This window comes from Tigriopus californicus, chromosome 4 (genome assembly GCF_007210705.1).
Source record: "Tigriopus californicus strain San Diego chromosome 4, Tcal_SD_v2.1, whole genome shotgun sequence".
Lineage (NCBI taxonomy): Eukaryota > Metazoa > Arthropoda > Copepoda > Harpacticoida > Harpacticidae > Tigriopus > Tigriopus californicus.
This window is the reverse complement of record NC_081443.1, coordinates 4736883-4760667: the sequence shown is the minus strand read 5'-3', so window position 1 is coordinate 4760667 and position 23785 is coordinate 4736883. Positions and strand designations below refer to the sequence as shown.

The following is a 23785-nucleotide window of genomic DNA, read 5'->3' as shown; positions in this document are numbered from 1 at the left end:
TGAAACAAAAACACCGATGGACACTATCATGATGAGATTGCTTTGCTTTCCAAAAACGTCCTTCATTTTGCCATTTCAATCTGTGCGGTCATATGTTGGCTGAAACCGATTACTACTTGAAAAGCGTGTTTTGCCCTGTTCTATGAACTATACCACCTGATGATGCACTTTTAATAACATTTTTGCTTTTGGAAAGGTATTCAAAATTCATTTTGACTATAAATCATAAACCAATTGTTTGGAAACAAAAACCCAACCAGTTTTCCAACTCATTATAATCATGAATAAAGGGACAACAGTTCTCCAATAATATGATAAACTATTTAATAGCCAAGTACGGGTCGAAATATGACAACGATATATAGGCATGACATCTGATGACTTTGAATATTGATTAACAATTCCAGGTCCCTTCATACTCTAAGTTGGGGTTATCCTGTGTCAAAATGAACAACAATCAATACATTTTTCTTTGTTATAAACCATCATGGATCGAATGAGTTAAGTTCTGTTCTGGCTGAAAATGAACACCTTGGTTCGAAGGGCTAGGGAGGATGCTGTCGTCCATGAAATATTTGCTCTTTGGCAAACAAACTTTAAACACGTTCAAATCGAGAAATGTTTGTGAAATACTTGTGAAATGGCAAACAATGTTTGTCAAATGCCTAATTATTTGCCGAAGTGTTTGTCGTGTAGAGGCACCTAGCCCTCTAGACGCACCATATGATTACACCTCTCTCACTCGGCCTGCCATCTGATTTTGGGTGTCCCAATTGAGGGATATTCCCGCTTTGTCATCACAGCCAACATTAATTATTACCTCATCCTTGGGAATGGCCGCAAATTCGTCCATTTAAGGTGTTAAAGTAGCAACTCATGCTGTAATTTATTTAAATACCGCAAAGAAGCTTGGATTTGTCCATAGAGTAGTGGAGTGGAAAGCTCTCTGAAAGCTCATTAGAAGACGTTTAAGTAATGCGTTACCTCCTAAGCCAATGCTCGAACATGAAGATGGAATTCATCGAGCACTCTGCCAGCGGGTATGCATATGATCAGCGAGGTAACGCATAGCTCCACAAAACCTCGCCAGAAGACGTTCGTTCTTCGATCGCGCTTTCCACTCCACTACTCCATGACTTGGCATGCCAGGGATCGAACCACGATTCGCAAATTGGAAAGCAGATGCTCAACAAAAGTGATACCCCAGCAAGTCTTAAAACCTGAAAACAAACTTTTTCGCCTTTAATGGCCTTTTTCGGCCGAAAAAAGCTTTGTGCCAAACTTTTCGACTCTTTTTTGTCTTGTCTCTTAGAATTTTCACTACATCTTCTCTGTCCAGTATTGAAGTTGTTCTTGGGTTAGATGAGTAGTTTATTCAATTGATACACGCAAGAGGACACTAGAGTTTCAGATTATATATGGACTGGAAAAACACGCCTTTCTTAACCAAGGGGCTTTAAAATACTGGGCCAGATAAAAAGCAATGGCGATTTCTGGCTCTTACTTGCCCTAAACTTGACCCACTCTAAATTGAAGTCAATCAAAGTTAAGTCCATGGAACTCCTTTAAAACGCAGTTACATCCGTACTTGCGAAGAGTTCGTTCATGAGTGCACACTGGGATTGTTCTGAGCAATTCCACATCAGCGGGGCGAGAATGGTGTTGTTGGTTTCGCGCTAATTGTGATTCCTTGGCCATGACCATTTCCAGCCACTTCTCACGACGTAAGTCTTTCTTCACAACCGAGGATGACCTTTTGGTCTTTTTCCTTGTGCGATGGTCCGACCGATGAGCGCTCATTGATGTGCTATTAGAGGCAGGATCCACTGCCTTTTCCAACCATTTCTTGGCCAATTTAAGTTTTGAATCGTCGTTCACCGTCGACGGTACCGACATGAACGCGTCAATCAACTGAAGGATCTCACTTTCTTGTTGAATGGGTTTGGCACTACAATGAAAGAAGTTCGATGAATCTTAAAATCTTACCATAACAGCACACGATAGGAAAACAGTTATTTACTATGAGTCAGTTCTTGGCTCCAGTTTGTTCAGGGCCCTACCTAAAAGTACTATGTAGAGCATGCATGACCAAGGCGTGGTCAAGGCTCAAGGCGCATGCATTTGACCAAGTAGTCAAGGCGTTTCTTGGGAGTGTTGCCTCGTTTCAGAGTTGAAATGAAATAACACACAGATATACGTCAATCCTCGGCACTCTTGAGAAACTCCCGGCGTTTTGATCCGTCCTTGACATGCTTGCGAAGTACCACTCAAAAACATAGTCCGTCGTAAAGGGGTATCGTCTCGTCTTTGGACGTGATAACATAGTGAACAACTTGAAAAATCATGTCCGCTATAAGCAAGCAATTTATTGATTGGACAAGTATACGTCGCAGATAATGATTTCCATAAACCAATCATAAAATGCTCCCCAAAGCAAAAAAAGTTACCGCACAGAAAATACATGACAAAGTTGCCCTTTTCTCCAACACCCCGAAGACACTTCGAGAAAATTCGTTTCACCAATATCATACTATATCGAACTAGACATGCACCCACCACGGCCTTTGTGAACGCTGAAATGTTTTTATTGTATCTATCCTAAAATGTGGTTTAAACGCTTCAAGATTTTTTAATCCATCATGAGCAGTCTCACAATCACAAAATTTGAACCCAATAAGGCCAGCTCGCTGTCTTAACAAACGATTAGGTTTCTTTAAAATATAAATGAACAATACCACTAACCTCTTCTTTGCGTGGCTGTATAAACTTAAGAAACAAGATTTTTTTCCCCAATTTACCCTGCTTCTGCAAGTCTCCCTATCTGTTGACATCCTCTGGTTTGCTATTTTGGTTTCGTGTTTAGTGGTTGTCTTGATGAATCAAAATACTTTCCAATTTAAAAAAAATGTGCCTCCTCTCTGGTTGTTAACAGTGTACAGGGTGAGGCAAGGAAAATAGTCCTCAATATAAACCACTTTCACTTTTAACATAATTCAATAGCTGCCAAGTACACCAAAACAAGAGAGTAGAGGTGAGTTCCTTATAGGTTTTACCTCGGAGTTTGGTGCTTGTACGTTATTCAGTATGAAAACTCGCTGACCGGAGTGGTGAGTGGATGATCAGTGGATGATCAAAAGCACCTGTCACTAGACATAAGGCATTTTTCAACGATATTTCGAGAAAAAGACAGATCTGGCACTCCCTAAACCTCAATAGCAATGGACATTTTAAAGGCAATTCGAGGAAATAAATACCAGTGCAATCGACCAGGGCATCTCTTTCAATCACCAAAATAAGATCACAAAGAAATCAAGGTTTTTAGCAAGCATCACAACCTCCAATTGTCAAAGAATTCGATTTTTCTCTTAATTGTAGCTAAATTATGAAACAGAAGTCTCCATGGGAAAGGTCAGGGAGGAGAATCAAACCAGCAACCTCTCACATGGAAGAAAACTTCTCTAATCACTGCACCACATCTCCTCCCTTATAAGGATGACTTTCCGAGCATAATAAGCTTATATACATTAACGTTTACATTTCTGTCTTTCTTCGTCTTAATCCTTTTCCTAGTGTCAAAACCTAATGTTTCGTGGGGCATTTACTCATTATAGACCTTAAGGAGTGCTTGAGCCCGTTGAATAGGCTGGAAATAGATCGAACAAATTTTTGGTTTTTGGGTGCTGGCAGATTTTCGAAAAACCGAAAAAATAGTTTTTTCGATTTTTCAAAAAAAGAAGCCTAGTCCAAGCCTTAACTCCGAGGTAAGAGAGTTAAGACTCTAATTCGCAAACTATGAAAGCAAAGGAGAAGTTTGTGAGTCAATGCATTTTTTGTGGACTTCCTTACCGCTATTTGGAATGGCATCCTCAGCAGTTCAAGAAAAAAAATCCGTATGCATTTATTTATTTATTTTACTTCAGTTTATTTTTATTAATATGATATCTGATCCGCCAACGAATTAGAGTTGACAGATCTGGCTAACCTTTGAATATCGGGTTGATCAAGAATTTTGAATTCTGTTTCTTGTTTTGTGTTATTTTCTGCACACCTCAAAGAACTGGTTTGTGCCTAGCCCAGCTGCTTTCTTCAATCTAGCCTACGGCAGCACTGTTTGTGGTGGGTCATTTATCCCTCCCAAATACTAGCCCAAATGTTATACCAACAAAAGCGTTCGCATGAACGTGTTTCAAGTTTTGGGCCAGAAGAGTGCCATTTTTAGGGCACCAAAAGAGGGTTACATTTTGAACGATTCAGATTTACATCAGAGATGTCAGGATTACCTCGGTTGTGTAAAAGGGATACTAGGTGCAATAACCGTGTTGCAACAAGCCAAAAGAGAGCCCGTGTCGGATTTACTTGTCTCGCCGTGTCCATTCATTAAGCAAAGCAAAATTAGAGAAAGTTGATGACCTGTGATCTGTCTGTACCTTTGCGATCGTATTGGACCTTCATCAATCGAACCAGCCTTCTCAACTTTGTTTGGTACGCGAGGGGCTGAAGATCGCCGAAGGTTAGGGTTCTGCCCGTTGATATTTGCTTGCCGGAAGATGCATTCAAAATTTCCGGTCTTCGCACTTTTGCCACGAGTACTCCGAACTCGTTTATCTGTGGTTAGTCGGATTAGATCTTTGAGTAGGCTGCGACAGAGCTTTCTCGTCACTGACGTGGAGGGCCCCAATGCCGGACTCGAATTGATCTCAATTAGCCAAGGACTGAAAAATTTAAAAGTAGACGAAATGCTTTGCTCTTGTTGATACTGTTGAGCAGTTTACTTTACATAGTACGCACTTATTTCCTGCTTTAGTACAATATACGTACCTGAAGTCTTGTGACAGCATGAAGTCTGCTCCGTAAAGTTCAAAGGCCCGACATGACATTCTGAACATCATTTTCTGTTGGCTGGCCGAAATTGTGGCTAGAGTAAAAAAGAAAGTTGTTGTTTCCGATCTTCTTTATTCCTGGTAAAAAATTACCAATGATCGCCTTTTTCATGCCGGGATAGATCTTGGAATGCCAAACATCTTCAATCTTATGGCCTTTCAAGAAATATTGGAACGCCTCGCTACTCCACATATTGTCGGTTGGAAGTTTTTTGGATCGTTTTCCATTTAGATACTTGGTTTGAATGGCATTGTTGCTTAAATGTATCGACTCGTGAAAGGAATCAAACGTGTATGGCTGGGAGCAAAATCTAAGAGCAATGGGATAACATCATTCAGAAGAAGAATGTGCGTAGGGTTGTTTGAACAAGTGGAGTGGAACAGACCTTAAGTATGAGGATTTGTACATCCAAATAGTCATTGGGTCCCAGTTGGTCACGACAAACCACTGGCGAATGTCGAACTTCGTATCATATATTAACAGAGGTCTTTCAATGTACTTTTGAACAACTCTATGAGATGTAAATGAGCCCTGCTGATATTTTTGGAGAATATCATCCAGTTTCATCCGAATTAAGATTCCTACAAGTTGATAAATATTCCATTATCGGTCAATGACAACTGTCAAAAACGGTAAAAACGGGCAAAGGGAGAGGCTAATCCAACAGAAACACATACCAAACTCCTACTAATTTGCAATATTTTTTTAGTAATTGTGTTGTAGGTGACGTACCTCGCCCTTGCGAAGATTGCCCCGGTTTCACAATCCACACATTCTTGATTCCATCGATAACCATTTGAGGCATGGATGACTTCCAATCTTTAAGGACCCTAACGCAATCATTTTGAATTGTGGTTACTTCATTTTCCAGCTTCAACGCATCTAAAATGGAAGACCTCTGCAAGACAATGAAAATCGTGGGGTCAAAATGTTATGACAATCCCATTCCATTCCTACCGATAGTTTGAAGCCTCTGTGTGCTATGGCGTAATAATCGTCGAGAAATCCATCCCAAGAAATCTGCACAAACGCGTCCATTTTGCTCAATGTCTTTTGACAGAAATTTAGGGCCATCTTAATGACTTGAATCGGAACGGGTGACTCTTCGACGAACACTCCATCAACGCCGTGATCTAGGAAACCCTCGTAAAACCAACGAATAAGTCCTATGCAGGCGGTCAACTTATAATCACACAAGAAAGCATCCCGCTGCGACGTGTCTGTGAACTAGAAGAAAAATGATATTGATGAGGTCTGAATGATTTGGCGAAAACAGACACTGCTTTAGGATTGTCACTTCTTGTCGAAGGTATTATTGCCCATGGTATGTATTTTTGGCCGAATTATCCGAATGATGTTCTTTACAATTCAGTAAAAAGCAGTCTGGAACCATATAAAGAAGCATGAATGCACAAAACGACAGATATGAATTGATTGTCCAATGCTGCAATGAAATATGGCACAATTCATAACATAAAATCATCCTGAAGACATCCTTGATAAGAAGTGTCAGCTGGATTAGCCCATGCCTGTTTTTCTTATTATCTTTGATCTACATTTGCTCCATGTAAATTCATGTACGAACTCCATCTTGGGTCATGGGACGGCTCTTGGATGACGGAAAACAAAGTGACTATCTGGTTCATTTTCAGCTTATAGATGAGATAAATGACAAACGAGACTTCTTACATAGATCTCACGGAACCTCAGCGTTATAAATAATAGCTATGTAATAACCTTACATTAGTCTTGTCTTCATGTACAAAGAGCTCTAGAGTATTAAAAACACATGCTTTTTGGGCATTGCATACGTGATATGTCACAAAAAGATTCAGACATTTGCAAAGCAAAATAAATATTTGATTGATTGCCCTTGTTTAGCAACGCATCTCAAAAGTGCAACGAAATGTAACAAAAATTGCAGGGTAATGATGAGGCATTCGGAATTTCGTTTCAATCTCCCAACAATGTACCTAAATGTGGGTGACATGATTGCACTGCATTGTAATGCTGGTAATTCCGACATCATCGGAGGTCAGCCTGAACAGAGGCTTGTTTCCTCCGTTTCAGTTAAGTGTTTCCACCACATGGGTGAAAATTGCAACTTGAGCCCCATCATAACCCCTTTCAACGTTTCGTTCTTAAAAATGCGGTTGGGCTACTTGCTCAAACTCGTTTCATGAAGTTTACTAGAGGAAAGCAATAGGTTGGCAAGGGGTTGTATCAGGGGGCTCAAAAATTGGACCTACTGTCAACAATTTAGATTTGTACCATGGTTTTCCTAGGTATCCCAACTGCAAATGGAACTTTTTGACCCCCAGCAACAGCTGAGACAAAAACATGCAATAACATCGCCCTCGATTGATCTATATATAGAATCTAAGGATTTGACCAGGCCATGATTTATAAAATACAATATTCAACCCTCTAAGGGTCCCACCTTCCTTCCGCGCTTCCGCTAAGCTTTCTACTGTCTAGACCGTGGTATCTTTCATTCCCTCAAACAGCATGGTTACCTGGTAACATCTGGGATAAAAAGTGATGGAGGAAAGGGGCATGAAGTGATGAACATTTTTGAGAATATGCATCAACCCAGTTTTGGTTGTAAATGTCGACCTGGGGAACTTGTTCACAATTTGGTCTCTCCGAAGTTGCTTCCAACGTATCGAGTTGCGATGAGGACACCACAAATAGTTTGGGTATAGGTTCAGGACCAATTTACCAAACACCTCTTTGAGAGAATGGTTCTTGGTCATCATGAACTTGAGAACCGAAACGCAATTGCGCTCGAGAACGCCCAGATTATAATCCATGACACTCGAGATGAACTTGGTCTCATTGGAGTTGCGATCGAACTGTTTTTGACAGCTGATCTCGATCCAGCCGCGTTTTTCCAATTCATTTTTGGCTGTGGAAAAGCCTTTGCACAGGCAGAACAATTTGCGCTTCCGCACAGCCTTTTCTAGGAAGGCATACAATCTGCGGAACTCTTTCGACACTATAATGTCACCATCATGATCTGGTTTTTTGCTCTTCATTTTGTCTTTTGGCTGCAAGGTCAAAGACGGACTATTGATCAAACAATTTCCCTGCGAAAGTACTACGTCATATTTAGTAGATAGCCTTTCCTACCTAAGTAAGTGTAATAAGAGTACCTACATATACACCTGTATATGTAAGTCGAAATTGTTAAGGTTATAGAAGAGGCCGCCGCCCACATCCATCCATCGTTGATCTCGATGCATGGCCGACTGTCAATTGGAAAGCATTATAGCTGGCCGTTACTATCCACATCCGAGTCTTTATCAAGCCATTGTGGAAGTGTTGAAATGGCCTCCTGCTATGGATTAACACGATACAATATATCAAATTGAGGTCAATTCATCAAAAATGAATCAAGAATGGCTCCAATTCAAACCAAAGTGGCACTATGTTACTCACCTACCAAGCTAGCACTCAGCTACTTGAACCGGATAAACGAATAGTTCTTTTGGACGATACGATGCACGTAGTAGTGCTTCCCTGATTTTAGTGGACTTCAATGAAGTTCATGGATGGAACAACTTGTCTGGGGGAGTCGAGATGGGATTGTGCGTTTGATGGGTCGAATCGGATGGATCGGGTGGTAGTTGAATGCATTCCTTCTTACATGAATGGACAAGGAGGACGAGGAAGAGCCTTTTTCTCATGGTACCTTTGTTTCTCGATTTGGCGAATTATCCAAACTTAACTTGCCTCAAAATAAAAGCACTTCCACAATACGTAATTTTTAAAGCTCAACTTTGTGTGGATCCGTGAACCATTTGGTTTTTGGCTGCCGCGTGAGCTCGAGACGATGTACGCCAAGGGCCATGGCCCTCCCAACATGTGTCATTCAAAAGCCCCCATTGTTCGCGTTGACCAACCAAGAGTTGGCCTTGGAGTGAGGCCAGGAGTGGGGGGTATGCCGGGGATGCCGGGGATGTCGGGGATGTCGGGCCAGGAAGAGCACTACCTCACGTTGACCAGACTGGATGGATTGGCTCGAGACTTGGGCTTGTGTTTCATGACGGATTTCCAATCGCCTATCCACACCGACCTCACGCTGTGGATCGCTGGGCGGGCCATTCCCTGCCACAAATTGATGCTGGTGGGCTGCTCGCGGCTGTTCCGCCGACTTCTGGACCCCTCGGATCCAGAGCCAGCTCATGTCAGCCTTGGGGATCCCGATCGTGCGTCAGCCCAGGCCCTGCAAGATCTCATCCCTCAGCTCTATCTCAGATTGAGTGGCTTGCTCCCGTCCAATCACGGCGGGACACCGGAGCATGAGGCTTGGAGCCACTTGCTGGAGCTGGAGCCTTTCTGCTGGAGGCCCGAAGCTGCGCCGGATCGACCTGACCTCAAGGTAGAAATAGACCCTCCCATTGACGTTAAACCGAGTGTCAATCGGTTGAGAAAAAGACCTCTCGCTCAAAATGTATTGCCTTCGAATACAACGGAGGGAAAATGCGCTAAACTAGTTGATATCAAATCTGAAAGTTGGCCCGCCATTACTTCAGCCGATAAGATATATGAGGCTTCCCAGGAGTCGATTGAAGACGTCTCGACCGATACTGAGGGCGAGGGCCATACGTATCCCAAACAATGGAACAACTCCAACTCGCCTTGGGTGCCATTCTTAGATAGTTTGACCCAAGGTCAGGGTTCGATTGCCAATGTCAAGCCCTACAAAGAAGGATTCACCGTTGAGAGTCGACAGAAGAATAAGCGGCGCTATACCATGAAGAAAAACGCCCCTTTTCGTGCCATCGTGGGCGTAAAGCAGCCCAATTTGAAAATCGGCCATGTATGTCACGGCCTGCCGCTGGCTTGGAGTGATCCAAATGCCAGTTTAATTTCCTTACAATTTGATCGCTTCGTTCGCACAGCCAAGCTTCTTTTTGGATTTTCCGATCAAGACCTTCTGTTCAACACCAAGTTGTTACATCGACAGGGGCGATCGTCGGAAAAAGTTGCTAGCATCAAAGATCATATCCGAAGAGGAATGTTGACTAAATTCTCCAAGTATAAACCCGAACAATTACAAGAGTTGTTAAACGGGCCTGAATTGATGAAAATCCAAGCTCAGTCACAACCACGCCCTCTCATAAGTTTCAGTGATCAAGCGTCATTCCAAATCGATATTGTATCCGATCTGTGCATTGCAGACCTTCAAGGGGTGATCATGTTAGTCTGGGATGAAGATCAAAAATGTTTGAGATCCCGAGACTTTGTCATGATACAGGATCCCACCAAACTAGGTGAGCAAGGCGATTACTTTCTGAGCATTCTTTTTGATACATGGTGCACATCAAGTGAAAGCCTACCCGAGACAAGTATTTTGGAAAGTTGCTTCGAGAGGGTAGCCAAAATGTCTTTTTTGCCCAAAGTGGTCCATAGTCTGTTGTCAGAAAAGCTTCCTCAAAAACAATGCCCGGAGTGTGGGCAGGTTTTCCCTCATTTGACTCCGGCTCAACAAGCCAAATATAAACTCCACAAAGACCGTCATGAAGTCGAGAACTTCCAGTGCGATTGTGATGAAGTCTTTGGCGACGACACAAAAAAGAAGCGACATATACTCATCAAACACTCCAATGGGCTTTATGTTCAATGCTCTCAATGTGTGTTCATTGGAGTCCTGTCGGAGTTGTCGGCCCACGAAATCGAGTATCATCGGAGCTTCATTTGTGATATTTGTGGCAAAGTTTTACCGACCAAATCCAGTGCTTCGTCCCATTATCGGGATTTGCATAAACCGTACCAATGTGAAACGTGTTATAAAGAATTCATAGGATATCGATATTTTAATGTTCACTCGCGTAGTCACATGGATCCTTGGACTTGCCAGCATTGCTCGTCGGTGTTTAAGGCTAAGTCCATGCTGGACAAGCATCTCCTGCGGATGCACACGAATGACAATGAGAAACCCTTCCAATGCAACCTTTGTGGGAAAGGTTTTATTTACCAGCGAGCTCTCGATGCACACTCGATGAACGTACGTAGATTAAGTTGGGCAACAAATTACGAATGCTCATACCTGTTGCAACCACATGATGTAATGGTCTACGTTGTGTGAGCATTTTAAGGCAAACGATTTAAAAATTAGTCTTATTTTTCTTTCCTTCTTGCGCAAAAGAAAACCATTTCGCTTTCAAGCAAATGTTTAAAAGGAAATTGAAGACACGTTATTATTCTCCATTCAAAGTTATTGGACTTTCTTTCGTTTGAACAAACGTTTTTCTCAATGGTGGCGTTTCTTTCATTTTAGGCACACATTAAGAGCAGACCATGGGCCTGCCGGTATGGTTGTGGTTCTAGTTATAACGATACCAGTAATAGGAACCACCACGAACGGAAGAAGCACGGGAAAACATGGGAGGGTTCAAACCCATGAAAAGAAAAAAAAGTCTGCTTACATGAGATGCATTTTGATAATTTGTTTATCTAAAATACACGATCAAAATTCCAAATTAGTTTATATTGAACATCATGAAAATGAACTATTTGTTTATTTGCTCCAATTTGCTTTGGAAAGATTTTTGTAGGACAAGTTGGACTTAAGGACAAGTCCAACTTGTCCTTAATCAGCGCATATATTAGTCAATGATTTGACCAGTCAAACATGACCTAAATGCTACAGGAGTATTGGTAGTATGGGATTAGAGAAAAAGGCAAAGGGGAACATAGGGCGAAGAAATGATAGAACATTGGTTTGTAAAGTAGCAACTTGTCAATTCCTTCAGGCAAAAGCAGTACAATTCGCTGCATTGTCCAGGCCTCGTGCGGCTTCTCTTTTCGCCACTTTTTTTCGGACTGTTGAAATTATCTTTTTATCCACTGAGGAGTGCATGTTCCTCTCTTCTTTCAAAAAAACTCATTTGTTGCCGAATTCATAATTATTTGTAGTTGGATTTTTTTCTTTCCAATTTTATTGAGTTGCCACCCTGGCTAAAACGTTCCAGAGCTTTAGTTTTCATGATTCTTAATTTAGTTTTCTCTTTGCTTTCTGACTTTTTTGTCTAGATGTAAATGACCTAGATGGGCAAGTTTTCTGTTTCTTAAAAAATGTTCACTCAAAACTTTTTTATTTATTTTTTAACTGCTCTGTGGATAGAGGACTGGGGTGTTTGGTCTAAGGCCTGATTGTCACATTTCTACAGGTTTGGTAGCTGGACTCCGAGTTTCCATTTTGATTTGATTTTCCAACTGACATCTAACCCGAACATACATGGAAGTCTAGTCTTTCCTCCAAAGATACACTTTTGGTTTTGGATGCTAGGGTCTAAGGGGTCGACCCTCGACCGGCCAGCGAAGACAGCCATAACATCGTCTGTTTTCAAATTTCGTCAGCCAGTGTCATGTCCGGTATCAGTTTGGTTCTCCGTCTGTGGGCGTGGTTACCGTCTAAAGATTGAGGGGAAGGGAGGGAGAAACATGAGGAGCGAGTTGGATCAGGCAAACCCTAATTGTGTTTCACCATTTTTGTAGCCCTCCGTTTAACTTTCTCCATGAGTTAAATTTGATTTAACTTGATTTTAAGCGATTTGAGGAATTCCACACTTGTAAGGAAATGGTGAATGTAAATGTTAACACCAAATTCGTGCAAGGTTGTCTGAAGGTCAGGCGATTGGCAAACGAGGTGCATTTATCCTAAAAGTAAACGCCATCAGTATTGTATTTGCGATCACTGATGAATTAAGATGCGTTTGAGAGCAAGACGCTGTGCCTTGACTTCAAATCGTTTATAAACACGGAAAATTGAAATGGACCAAGCACACCGCCCTGTGGCACACCAGAAGTCACTTTGGCCCATCTTGACCCGAGTTCATTCATCATCACTTTCTGTTTAATGAGAGTAAGTGAAGATTCAATCCAGCATCGATGTCCCTCGCCAATGCCCATCAATATGAGCTTTAAAATCAACAAAAAGTGTCAGACCTTGACGAAGGCCCTAGAAAATTTATAAAGACAACACCCACTGGCACTTCATTGTTCCAGGAGTGGTTTAGGCAGTCCGGAAACACCAGTTCCCTGGTGGTGCACGAGAGACTTGCTCGAGAGCCCTGATGATCAAGGACCAAGAAGTTGTTACAATTGAAAAAAAGTCGTGGTGTTGTTGGTCCAAAAACTTTTTCCATCATTTTGCAACAAATAGGCGCCTGGAAAATCGTTCCATAATCGGAAGACCTTGAAGTGACACTGGCCCTTGTGGTTGGGGCAAAAATTACGCAATAATCGTCCTTCAGCTAAGTGACCCAACGATACGTTGAACTAGATAATTAATGGACCTGCCAAAATCGAGACCAGTCTCTTCAAAACGAAAGCCGAAATGCCATCAGGTCCTAAATTACAGGAGCGTTTAAGCTTTTAATTCTTTTTAGTTTGGCTAAAACTGAATACAAACTTAGACAATTAATGCACGAAACTATAAGACTGAAGGGAAATGGTGGTTGAGAATATTCGCAATATCCACTCCACGCAGTCTTAAGGAACGCCCTGAACATTTTCAATTGCGTTACTATCACATCTCACATGATCGAACGTATTTTCTTCTTTAGCAAAAGAGACTGTGTTGCTGTTGATATTACTTAGATTAGTGAGCCCAGTTGTCCAAAAATTGCACTGTTTGAGATTATAATTTTTTTCATCGATGATTCGTTGGAATTGCCAAGAGTTAACAGGAACGAGAGAAGAAACTTTGAAAGTAAATGGACTTCTAGAGATGTGGACTACGAACGGAAGACAAAAATTCGTATCTCCTAAACCGTTCATTTTATTCCAAATGAGTACTTGATACCACCACAAGATCTTGTTGAATTGTTGAACTTGGCCAAAGTTGACTCCAAACCTATGCTTAGGGAACTCAGGAGACATGTTCAAAGTTATGAAGTAAACACTACATAAAATTCGAAATTTCGGCCTGCTCTTGGGCGGCTACAAAAGCTTTTGACAACATAACTATGAAACGATACATTTTTCAAGTAAAGGATGTAATAATGACCTACCTTTAATGGAAGAGATCTTTGTTTCTTATTTTAGTACTTTAATTCTAAAAGTGACTCAGAGTTGCTATGAGCAAGATCAGGCCGATTTGGCGGCAAGCCCGTTCGCAGTACATATTTCTAGAAGTCCGTGACTAAAGCCAGAATGATGATATCTGTGGTGAAGGGAAAAATCGTCCTTTTTGCAAAGGGGTCAGAGAAAATCCGTCCCTTGAGTTCGAACAGAAACAAATAGGTCACAAGTTTCCCGAATTACCAAACTTTGTTCGTTCGCTCTTAAAACATCATGGAGGTGTGAAGTTATTACGAAACAAAGATAATTGTAATCCATTTCTATACTAGTGCTGATGATTGGTCAGAAGCAACCACAACTTGTTTGACACGAGTTTCTTTGCTACAATTATGATAATTGTTTGATAGTAGGAAATATCTTGCACACTAATTTTAATAGTAGAAAATATCTTTCACATTGTACATTCAAACAATGGTGAAATATTAAGAGTTTGCCCTGTGACAACGGCAATTCACAAAAAAAAATCGTGACAATCACACAATCAGACTGAAAAGTAAATAAGCCTGACAATTAGCCTACCTTGTCAGCTAGTAAAATATTAAATCTGGACCGGCACTAAACAAACGGTATCATCTTTTATAACTGGTCTTTTATCCAGCATCTATCTTTATTTTGTTGAAATTTTATCTTAGTCTTTTTAACTGGAACATTTTTTTGACATTTTCATACCATCTACTAGTATCTAAATGGTGTTTTTTTTGCTAGAGCCTATTTTTTTATTTTTTCATATGCTACAGTAACCATCTAGAAGTCCTGAAAAGATGTACTTCGGATAAAAAGGCTGTTAAAAGTGTTTTCGTCGAAAGTGGGCTCATTCGTTGAGTAATTTGGGAATTTACCCAATTTTGAAATTTTTATGGGTTATTTGGCATATTCCTTGGAGATTTCGTGCAAACTTTCTGGCAATAGTGCTTACAAATTCCAGATTCCAGCTCCCAGCGTTCTGGGCGTCCGACTATTGACGTCGATCCGCAGTTGGCCCTGATCCCTCTTAACTTTTGAAGTGGAGGATTTTTCAGGTAAAGGCCAGGAACACGTATCTTTATATTATGGAATCCCATAAGACAAATAAATGTTTTAAAATGACTTGAATGTCAATATTTCTTTATCGTCCCTACCGACGTCGAAAGGCTGTCGTAACAGCAGGAGGGGAGGATATTAAGTTGAATATGTGCACCAAGAAATCAAAAGTAATCTCTGTCAAGACACCTTTTAAGTCTAAACTTGAAATAACATTACCATGTTTTTCCTTGTATCTACAAATTTTGTTTGAACGCCTTGTAAGTTACAGAGAGTTCCCTAAATCTATGTCATTATATCTATGTACAATCTACGCTCACGCTGGAAAGTGTAAATATGAGTAGGTCGACCAGGTAAGTTATTTTAGAACAGCGCAAGGCATACACTGTACGCACAGTACATCATCCATTTGGCAAGTAACCTTTGAATGGCTAGATGTGTTTGGTTCACAAGTCATCATCCCATGGCTAGCCCCAAACACGTAAAATCCACGAGGCAAGAAGCGCTCACTACGGGTAAGGCTGCGTTATCTCTGTTTGTGCAATTTTGCATGCTGTGTTCTCCATATGAAACTTGTCACTTTTGACAAGTTCTTCGTGAGTGTGTTTGATCTATCGGCACTGTCATGAGTGCCAATCAATCAATCATACGTAAATGAAAAATGTTCTCTACCACGCTCAACCTCTTTGGACTCACAAAGTAAGAAGTTGCCGCATAGCAATGAGGTCGGATAGGTAAAGGAGGACGAGATTATAGTCACGGTACGGTACTGCACCTGAATAAAGCACCTACGAGTATGTAAAACATATTTGGAGATTGTATGTCGGTGTTTGTATATTGGTAGGTTGCCAAAAGGAGAACCGATATGACCAGAAAAGGCTGAAAAAATCGACTGCTAGTGTCCTTGTTCCAGCCTCATTCAATTTCCTTGACATGAAATGCGTATGCATGAGGAAATCGTGGCGATAAACAATCCTGAAAAGCTAGCCCATGGGCTATTGATTTCCACCCACTAAAAACTCGTGTCAAAACTCCGTGTTAAGATCTCGTCCAGCCATTTTCGCTTTCTCCTTCCAATATGGGGGGACTTCCGTTTCATTGACTATGCCATATTTTCATGCTAGGGACACCAACCCTACCATCCTCATACACCGGTAGGTACTGTAACGTAAGGTAGATATGTCGCGCTTACAAATCTTAAACGAAGCAGAGAATTGAGCAATTCCCAAAACCAAATCAAATTCAACAATCTTTTACTTTGAAATTAGAATTCTGCGTTTCGAACCAAAAAGTCGTCTCTTTGGCTTGAAGGATCTCAATTAGGCCTCACATTTTGGGCCAAAGGGGATCAAAATCGCTTAATTGAATTTCATAACGTGATTTTCTTAGACCCGGAACCAGGATTGATTCAAAATCATTCCTGATCTTTGGTCTTTGCCTCTAAGCTCATTTTTCGCCCGAGCTTGAACTCTAAGTGAGGTCCTTTAAGCTAAAACAAATTGGCATTCCGGTTCGAAACACATCATACGTTATAATTGTAATACGTCCACGTTCGTGAGGTGTACCCTGTGTAGGACCCTTGGGCCTGGGATTATTGTCCTAGTGCAGACCGGCAGCTAATGGCGTGAAATGAAAAGGCTCTGAGTGCATGAAGCAGTGTTTGAAAAACTAACAACGTTTTCTTGAGCATACAATTCCCCCCAAAATCGCAAATTTGCTCCCACACGATCCCTTGCCATTGTTTTTCAAAAATTAGCACGTCATGGATTTCGTCAAAAATGAACTAGGTGAGATTAAAAACCTAATGAACTCTTGATGGAACTACTCAAAGTTTGGATAATTTCAAAAAAAATATTTTCCTAGTTTTGAGCTTTTTCTATTAACCTAAATTCCCTCGTTCTAATGATACATGTTGCATTTATTTTGTGTTAGTCGTTCTTGTGTGATAATTTTTTCGAGGGTCCATGAAAGATTCGTTTTCTCAAATTGGCGCCATTCTGGCCGTATTCTGTTAAGAAATACCTTGGAAGTGTGACTTGAGCCCTCCTTATTGCCAATCTGGCAGCAGTAGCATGGCTATGGCAATAGTAGTTGCACGTTTTGTTGCTGTTGTGTCCCTTCTTCTTTTTCTTCTTGAGGCTTTGTTGGTACGTTGTTAGTACGTACATCAAGGATTTCGAAGCCTCCAAAACCTCTGTGTCATTGGCGTTCTTTAGCTTGGCGCTCCCATTGAATGCAGGAACCGACCGACCTCACAGGGTGGTCTGGCCAAAGAGAGCGGAACAACTGTACCCTGAATTGAATCGCTTTTGGTCTGTTGAGCTACAGAAGGCGCCAAGGCGCCAAGGCGGCAGCGGGCATGTTGGTGGTGTTAGTGGTGAGATTGGTGGCGGCTGGTCTTGGGCTCTGGGTCCTCATGCCACCGCCTGTGAGGTCATTCACGGAGACGAGTTCGGATCTTCTTGGGCGGAGAAGACCTTTTTCCATCGAGGAGAGGAAGGAGACTCGGTGTTGTTCTCATTTGTGACCGGATTTCTCTCCATGAGACACAGACAGTGGCAGTATAAGCCTTTCAACTAATACCCGTGGCCACATAAACTTAAATTGGTTTGGAAATAAAACGAACAATGGCTTGTGTGCTATTAGAGCCAACAAAAGTGCTTCTTTGACCATTGCAAGAGTGGTATGGCAACTGTGGATGCTCTCTGTACATAGCATATGACAGTGGGATCTTGAGCAGGAACAACCCCCGTGGCCCAATAGAACCCCCAAAGAGCTGGATGAGGTTAGTGTGGTAACTAACGGCAATCAACGCCATTGAAGGTATGTGCCGGGTCGTTTGAAATCCTCAAATAAACAAGGACACAATCAAGTTGAACATGTAACGCTTAAAGATATCTATGAAAGAAGGACTGAAGGCTGCGTAGGGAGGGGGCTCATCATATGTAGCCATTGCAGTCTTTTGCTTCGGGTTTAACCTAGGAACCTTTCGATAAAGGTCACGTCAGTTATGATATCCCATCAGATTTGGCTCAAGCCATATTTTTTTTATGCCTGACCCTCTTCAATGCTCATCTGATTTGAGGGAAGAATCGTTCCCATCTCTTCCTCTTGCTCTTGCAGTTCATTGTATATAGACACTGCATGTCGTAGGACAGCATTTAGTGGTAGGAGAGGATCATCATTCCAGCGACATTAGGGTGACTGCTGACAGAGCATTATTACCAAAGACAAAAGTCAAATTAGCCGCGCTTGACTTGTCTTTTCCATCAAAAACGGTCGTATTGCGATCCTTTCTTATGGATGACAGTTCTTAACTTTGCTTTTGGCATCAAGCTTACAACAAAATTTCCCTGCCTTTCATCAATTGTAAGAAATAAACATAGGAATTCCATTAATATTTCTTATTTACATACTTAAATGCACCACGATTGGGCCATTCTAGTCGCTCTGTAGTCGAAACTGGTCCATTTTTCAAGGCCAAACTCTCCACGTCACTTTTGTGCTCGTTCTACAGCAATTATAATTATGCATGGACGAACACGCTGTATTATAGAATAACTTCTCAAGGGATCATCTGAGCATGCTTTGATCTGAAATTGGTTCCGATACGCCTAAATAGTTTCATGCAAACTGGCAAAATAAATTAACCTCATCTAAAATACTAAAAATCTGACAAGCCAATACAGGTAGCGATCATTCATTGATAAAGATGATGAGGATGATGAAAAAGGCAACGACAACGAAGACGGCCCATACAAACAAATGAAAGCTTTCCTCGTCTTTCATTATTTAAGGACGAACGAGTTATTTAATATCGTTCGTTCGTCTAAGTGTACGCACTATACGTAGTGCACGTCCATTCTACTTGATAGGACCTAGGACTTTTCTTTCAGATCTGTGACCCAACGGATCATCAACGCATGATTTACATCATCCAATTCTTCCTGAGATGAAAACGTTGACCCACTTATTGTCCTCGTTCGATGTTCAGTTTGGTAATTTTCCCGCACTCGACGTTTGGTTGTTGGATTGCATCAGCAAAAGATGAAAGCGCAAAACGTCTCATGTAATACTCAAGCCGTCTTCTTCGTATTGTGACGCCACAGCAGCTGTACATAGTCGAATTCCTAAGTTAGAGCTCAGTGAGTTATGGATACATCATTACATTAACAACTTGATGACATGAATGATAGAGTGGTGGGGAGTTTGATACTATTTTGGCAAAAAAGATTAGAAAAATCGCAAGAAATCTCCATCCCAGAGAGTCGTGAAGCTATCCCAAATGGTTAAAGCTCTTAAAATAAATGGAAAAGTGAAAAAATGAGTTTGCCTTGATAGTTGTTTCGTGGGATTCCAACGCATCAACATCGGTAGCAATGGCCTCAGAGGTGCACTATTAAGGGTTTGTATACAAATTGAATACTAATTTTTGTTTACACAGATCGGAGTAAAATGTCTTCTACCATGCTTACAAGATATAGATTGATGAGAGCTAATTAAAAGTTGACGACAGCCTACGAAGGTGTTCTTTTTAGTTTGGACGAAACTGAAGGATCGCTCCTTACCATCATCATATTTTTGTTTTTGTTGCATCATAGACTAATAACACAAAGTAATTTTGGCTGCTTTTTTTGCTTTTTCACCGGCTGATTAAATCGGTATAGGGAGTGTAATACCCAGTACTATCAGCTAAAAGGTTATAATTCACCTATTTATTACCTTCTAATCTTTATAGGATGTTTGGTCTACCAACGAATTTGAGTTGGCAGACCGAGCTAGTCCTCGAATGTAGGGTTGATCTGGAATGCTATCTAAAAATTTGTCCAAGTCTGACTTGAAAGTTGCTACCGGATCAACAAAGCTTACGTATTCTCTATGAATATTAGAGGGAAGCAAATTAAACAATGAAGGAGCCCGAGAAAGAAGGGAAGTGGACTTCATTGTTCGAACTAGCCTGGATTCTCGAGGACTTGAAGGTGCTCTCAATACCCACATTAAGCCTCTACGGTCACTAGAATTGACCCTAAATCCTGGGTTGGGACAAAGCTCATGGATGCTTTTGAAGACGTACAGTATCAGGTACCTTTCGTACCTTCTCTGAACACTGTACACTCCCAACTTTTTTAGTCTCTCCCAATACGAGAGCTCTCTCATTCCTGTGATGTTCCTAGTGAAACATCTTTGAACTTGTTCGACCTTTTGCATACCTGCTGAACTCATTGGAGCCCAAATGGGTGAAGCATATCCAAGATGAGGCTGAACAATTGAATTGTACAAAGCTAACATCGTTGATGGAGACTCCTCAATGAAAAACATATTTTGAAGCGTCCTAAAATCATGGTCCAGGACGAAATAGATAAGTGATCTCTAACATCAATGCCATCAAAATGTCAGAATCTAAAGCAAGTGAATGCTTGCTATAGTTGATAGAAAAAGTAAAAATAAACCCTCATTTACCTACCATTGACAGTCAATACATATACGCATTCTTAGGTAGATACAATCAAAAGGAAGGAATTCATGTCAGGAGGTGCATATACACATATTTTTTTTGCTTTTAGGTAAAAATAGTATATCAAAGCCATCATCAGATAGAATATGTTGTACAAGGTGTATGGAGAGAGATCAAGGGCCGCTCTTTGTCCCTGCGAAAAACCCATCCCCCACCCTCGACATATTAAGCCTCATATTTTCATTAAAAGGGACTAGTGACAAATCTAAAATCATGCCATAAATGATCCAATTTTAGTCGAACGAAAAATGGTAATCGTCTGACTTTTGGTCGTCTAAAGACTAACTCCTGTAACCCCAGATCTTTGTTTGCCCTTGGTCTTATCTGTTGCAGAGGGATTCACCGTTCTTGCACAAATGGTTTGAGGATGGATACCGAAAGGCTCTCCCATTTCCCTCGGCCTCTTGTCAGTCATCAGCAGGTCCTTGGTTTTGATTAAGATTGTGTTGACTTCCATTTTTGAACATTTTCTGTGGCAAACAATGGGAGGTTTACCAATTCAGATCATTTGCAGTGTGGCACTACTCGAGGTGTTCAACACTTCCTTTGAAAGAAATCTTGGGGTGTCAAACAAATCTTCGAAAGGCGACAAATAGTATCGGATGGAGCCAACGTAGCCCTGAAATCCTTTCCTCCTTGTGTTTTGCCTAAATTTGGCTTTAACAAAACCGTACACTTTCGCCGAAAATCCTCGGTTTTAGTTTATTTTAAGGCTAAAATGCGCGAAAACGTTTTTTGCCCCAAGATGCCCAAAATAGTTTAAAGCATAATTTAATCTAAAAAAATATCTTTCCGATCCCTCATATTATTGAACAAACGGTTTTGTTCCTTTGCCCGACATTTCTGTGAAAAAAATTATTTGGCACTCTGCACTATTTTCTGAATTTTCTTGCACTTTTGATAACTGCTGTAGGAGAACAGAATTTAAAAAAGATGTTTTGCTGCGCTTTTTCCCCTAATCATTTTGAGTCATTAACCGAAGTTTTTGGAGGTTTTTATTGTTGTACTTGAGATCAAAATACGGCCGTTTGGAACTTTATTTAAACTTTCTGTTGCGAGATGCAAGTCTCATTGGATATCGACATTAATATATATATATGATTGTAAGTACAGTTTTTTGTTGACCTCTTTGGTTATTGGGGGCCCATTCTGGGTTCCAGGGTCGCCATTCAAGGCGAATATCCATTAGATGAGAAGGGTTTAGGTTTGGGTGGGTGGGAGACCTGGGATCGAACCCATGAATCCGAGTTCAACTCGGTCGCGCATTAGTCAACTGCGCTACAACCATCTGTTCATGAGTGACTGGAAAATAAGTTACTGATTTTGATCCTGGTATATCATGAGGGGTTCATTAAGTAATTTAGCGCGACTCTTCTCAATATTGTTTGGGTTATCTGACATGGCTGACATTGGAAATAAGGGCTCCTATGACAGTCACTCTCTTTGCATGTGCACCCTTTGCAACTCGTCTGCCACTTCATGCCCTGTCATTTGAGAAGCTTGGGCCCCCGCTTTTCTCTCCAAACTCAACAGCATGAACAGCTGAACTCACACTAAGCACCATATCGTCTACCTTTGTAGCTCTTGCTGAGCTACACACCTTCAACCTCAGCTTTCCAATTTCATGCAAAGAAAGCTACGGATATTCAGTAAATATTTCACTATATAGGCACAAGAAGGAGTCGCAGCTTTCGAGACCTTCGATTAAATTCTTTAAAGCCCGACTATAAATGAGACACTTATAGCGTAAACATTAGTCCAACAGTTTGAACTCATGTTGGAGGGTGGTTCTGTGAAAGCTTTGTGTTTTGTGCCTAATCCTTGCTGCAACGTGAATGATGTTGACATGTAAAAACTGGTTGAGAATAAGCATAGGTTCATTTTTCCCCCAAAACGTTTTAGGGTCATTTTTTCCCACTATAGAGACGTATATGGATCGGATTTCAGCTGTGTGAGCTAGCACGTCAGTAGTGGAGTGGAAAACTCGGTCGAAGATCGAACGTCTTCTAGCGAGGTTTTGTAGAACTCTGCGCTACCTCCTGATCAGATGCATTTCTGCTGATAGAGTGCTCAATGACTTCCATCTTCATATTCAAGCAAATCAATTAGAAGGTAATGCAAAACTGAAACGTCTTCTAGCGAGGTCTCAGAGAGCTTTCTACTCCACTACTACCGTACTCCATGGCTAGCCAGGCTGCGCCACAATCGCGGCAAGAACAACCATGATCTTAGCATATCCAGTGCTTCTAAATCTTCATTGACAAATTTTTTGCCACCTTAGGACATCGTTTTACAATTGTTAGTTCCAACATTCATTTGCTAAAGGCGACATCACATAGCAAGTGACCAAAATATGCAAAAAAATACAAATAAAATCGTGGTGCCAACATTTTGTCATCAATAAGAAGTGTGGCGACACTTACTTCAAGGTAGTACCAGAGGGCGCACTAGGATGAAATCCCAAAGCATTACACTTCTCTATTGAAACATTGAAGCAAGAAAGGAAGATGCCATCAGCATCAAATTTTGAGAGGTCAGTCGTACTTCTGAGGCTTAATAATTTTTATTAAGGGATTGACTTAGAGTTCCCATTCATTTATCCATGAAGCATTGTATTTTAAGAAACTGTCACAGTTTTACCCATTAACATGCTAAAAAAATGCTTTGTAGCCAAAAAAAGCTGTTTAGGACTGAAGCGTAGTACACTAGTCTTTTTTATTTTTGCAAAAGACTTTTTATAACCTTAGAAAAGTTTTTTTTTTCAATATTGCGCTTTGCATCTTGGTTTTTAGTACCTCTTCTGCATTGAAAAGTACCCTATTGGCCGCCCAAAATTTGTGCTGGCATCATCAAACATCTATTACTTAAAGGGGTCAATAGGCCGCAAAAACATCAACCTCCCAAGGAATAGTTCTTGTTCAAAACAAGCTTTGCTTTCTTGCCCAACCCAAAGTGGTCAATCAAACGGAAACAAAATGATGCGTAGTTTCTCTCTTTTCAAGCTCACCAAATTCCATCAAAAAAAAAAATATTTTTTGTTCGATTTAAAATGACAGTTGCTGTCAAGTTTGAGTTTGAATATCGATATTGGTTTGGCTAGAAATGGTTTTATGAATTTAAAGACAAAGGAAACAAGACAAAATTACACGTTGACACTCATTATTGTGGAAGGGTCGATGCCGTGGCAAGTCCGGCAGAGTTGGGCTGATGTCAACCATGGCAATTGTTGACGCAGCAAGGCCCATTTTCCGAAGTAATACAATGTAAAAATGCAAA

The 23785-nt window shown here is 41.0% G+C and overlaps 3 protein-coding genes across 4 annotated transcripts in view; 2 read left to right on the top strand and 1 right to left on the bottom strand.

The window, feature by feature from the left end:
- Positions 1-1347: 1347 nt before the first annotated feature.
- Positions 1348-8432, bottom strand: LOC131879067 (tubulin monoglycylase TTLL3-like). The gene is made up of 10 exons (XM_059225269.1): positions 8323-8432; positions 8014-8218; positions 7398-7931; positions 5839-6108; positions 5614-5779; positions 5267-5462; positions 4974-5191; positions 4819-4915; positions 4428-4712; positions 1348-1948 (listed from the first exon to the last, which is right to left on the bottom strand). Exons 3-10 carry the CDS (start codon positions 7917-7919, stop codon positions 1537-1539), a joined length of 2166 nt encoding a protein of 721 aa, XP_059081252.1. The 5' UTR covers positions 7920-7931; positions 8014-8218; positions 8323-8432; the 3' UTR covers positions 1348-1536.
- Positions 8433-8508: 76 nt separating this feature from the next.
- Positions 8509-11384, top strand: LOC131879066 (uncharacterized). Its single transcript, XM_059225268.1, has 2 exons — positions 8509-10894; positions 11168-11384. Exons 1-2 carry the CDS (start codon positions 8717-8719, stop codon positions 11291-11293), a joined length of 2304 nt encoding a protein of 767 aa, XP_059081251.1. The 5' UTR covers positions 8509-8716; the 3' UTR covers positions 11294-11384.
- Positions 11385-17047: 5663 nt separating this feature from the next.
- The window catches only part of LOC131879068 (uncharacterized), a 43935-nt gene continuing 37197 nt past the window's right edge, over positions 17048-23785 (top strand). The window contains exons 1-2 of one of the 2 annotated variants that reach the window (XM_059225271.1): positions 17048-17817; positions 18891-19139. The gene's annotated coding sequence lies outside the window, so the exon portion shown is untranslated. The remainder of the gene's footprint in view (positions 17818-18890; positions 19140-23785) is intronic. The other variant, XM_059225270.1, reaches the window with a different exon arrangement.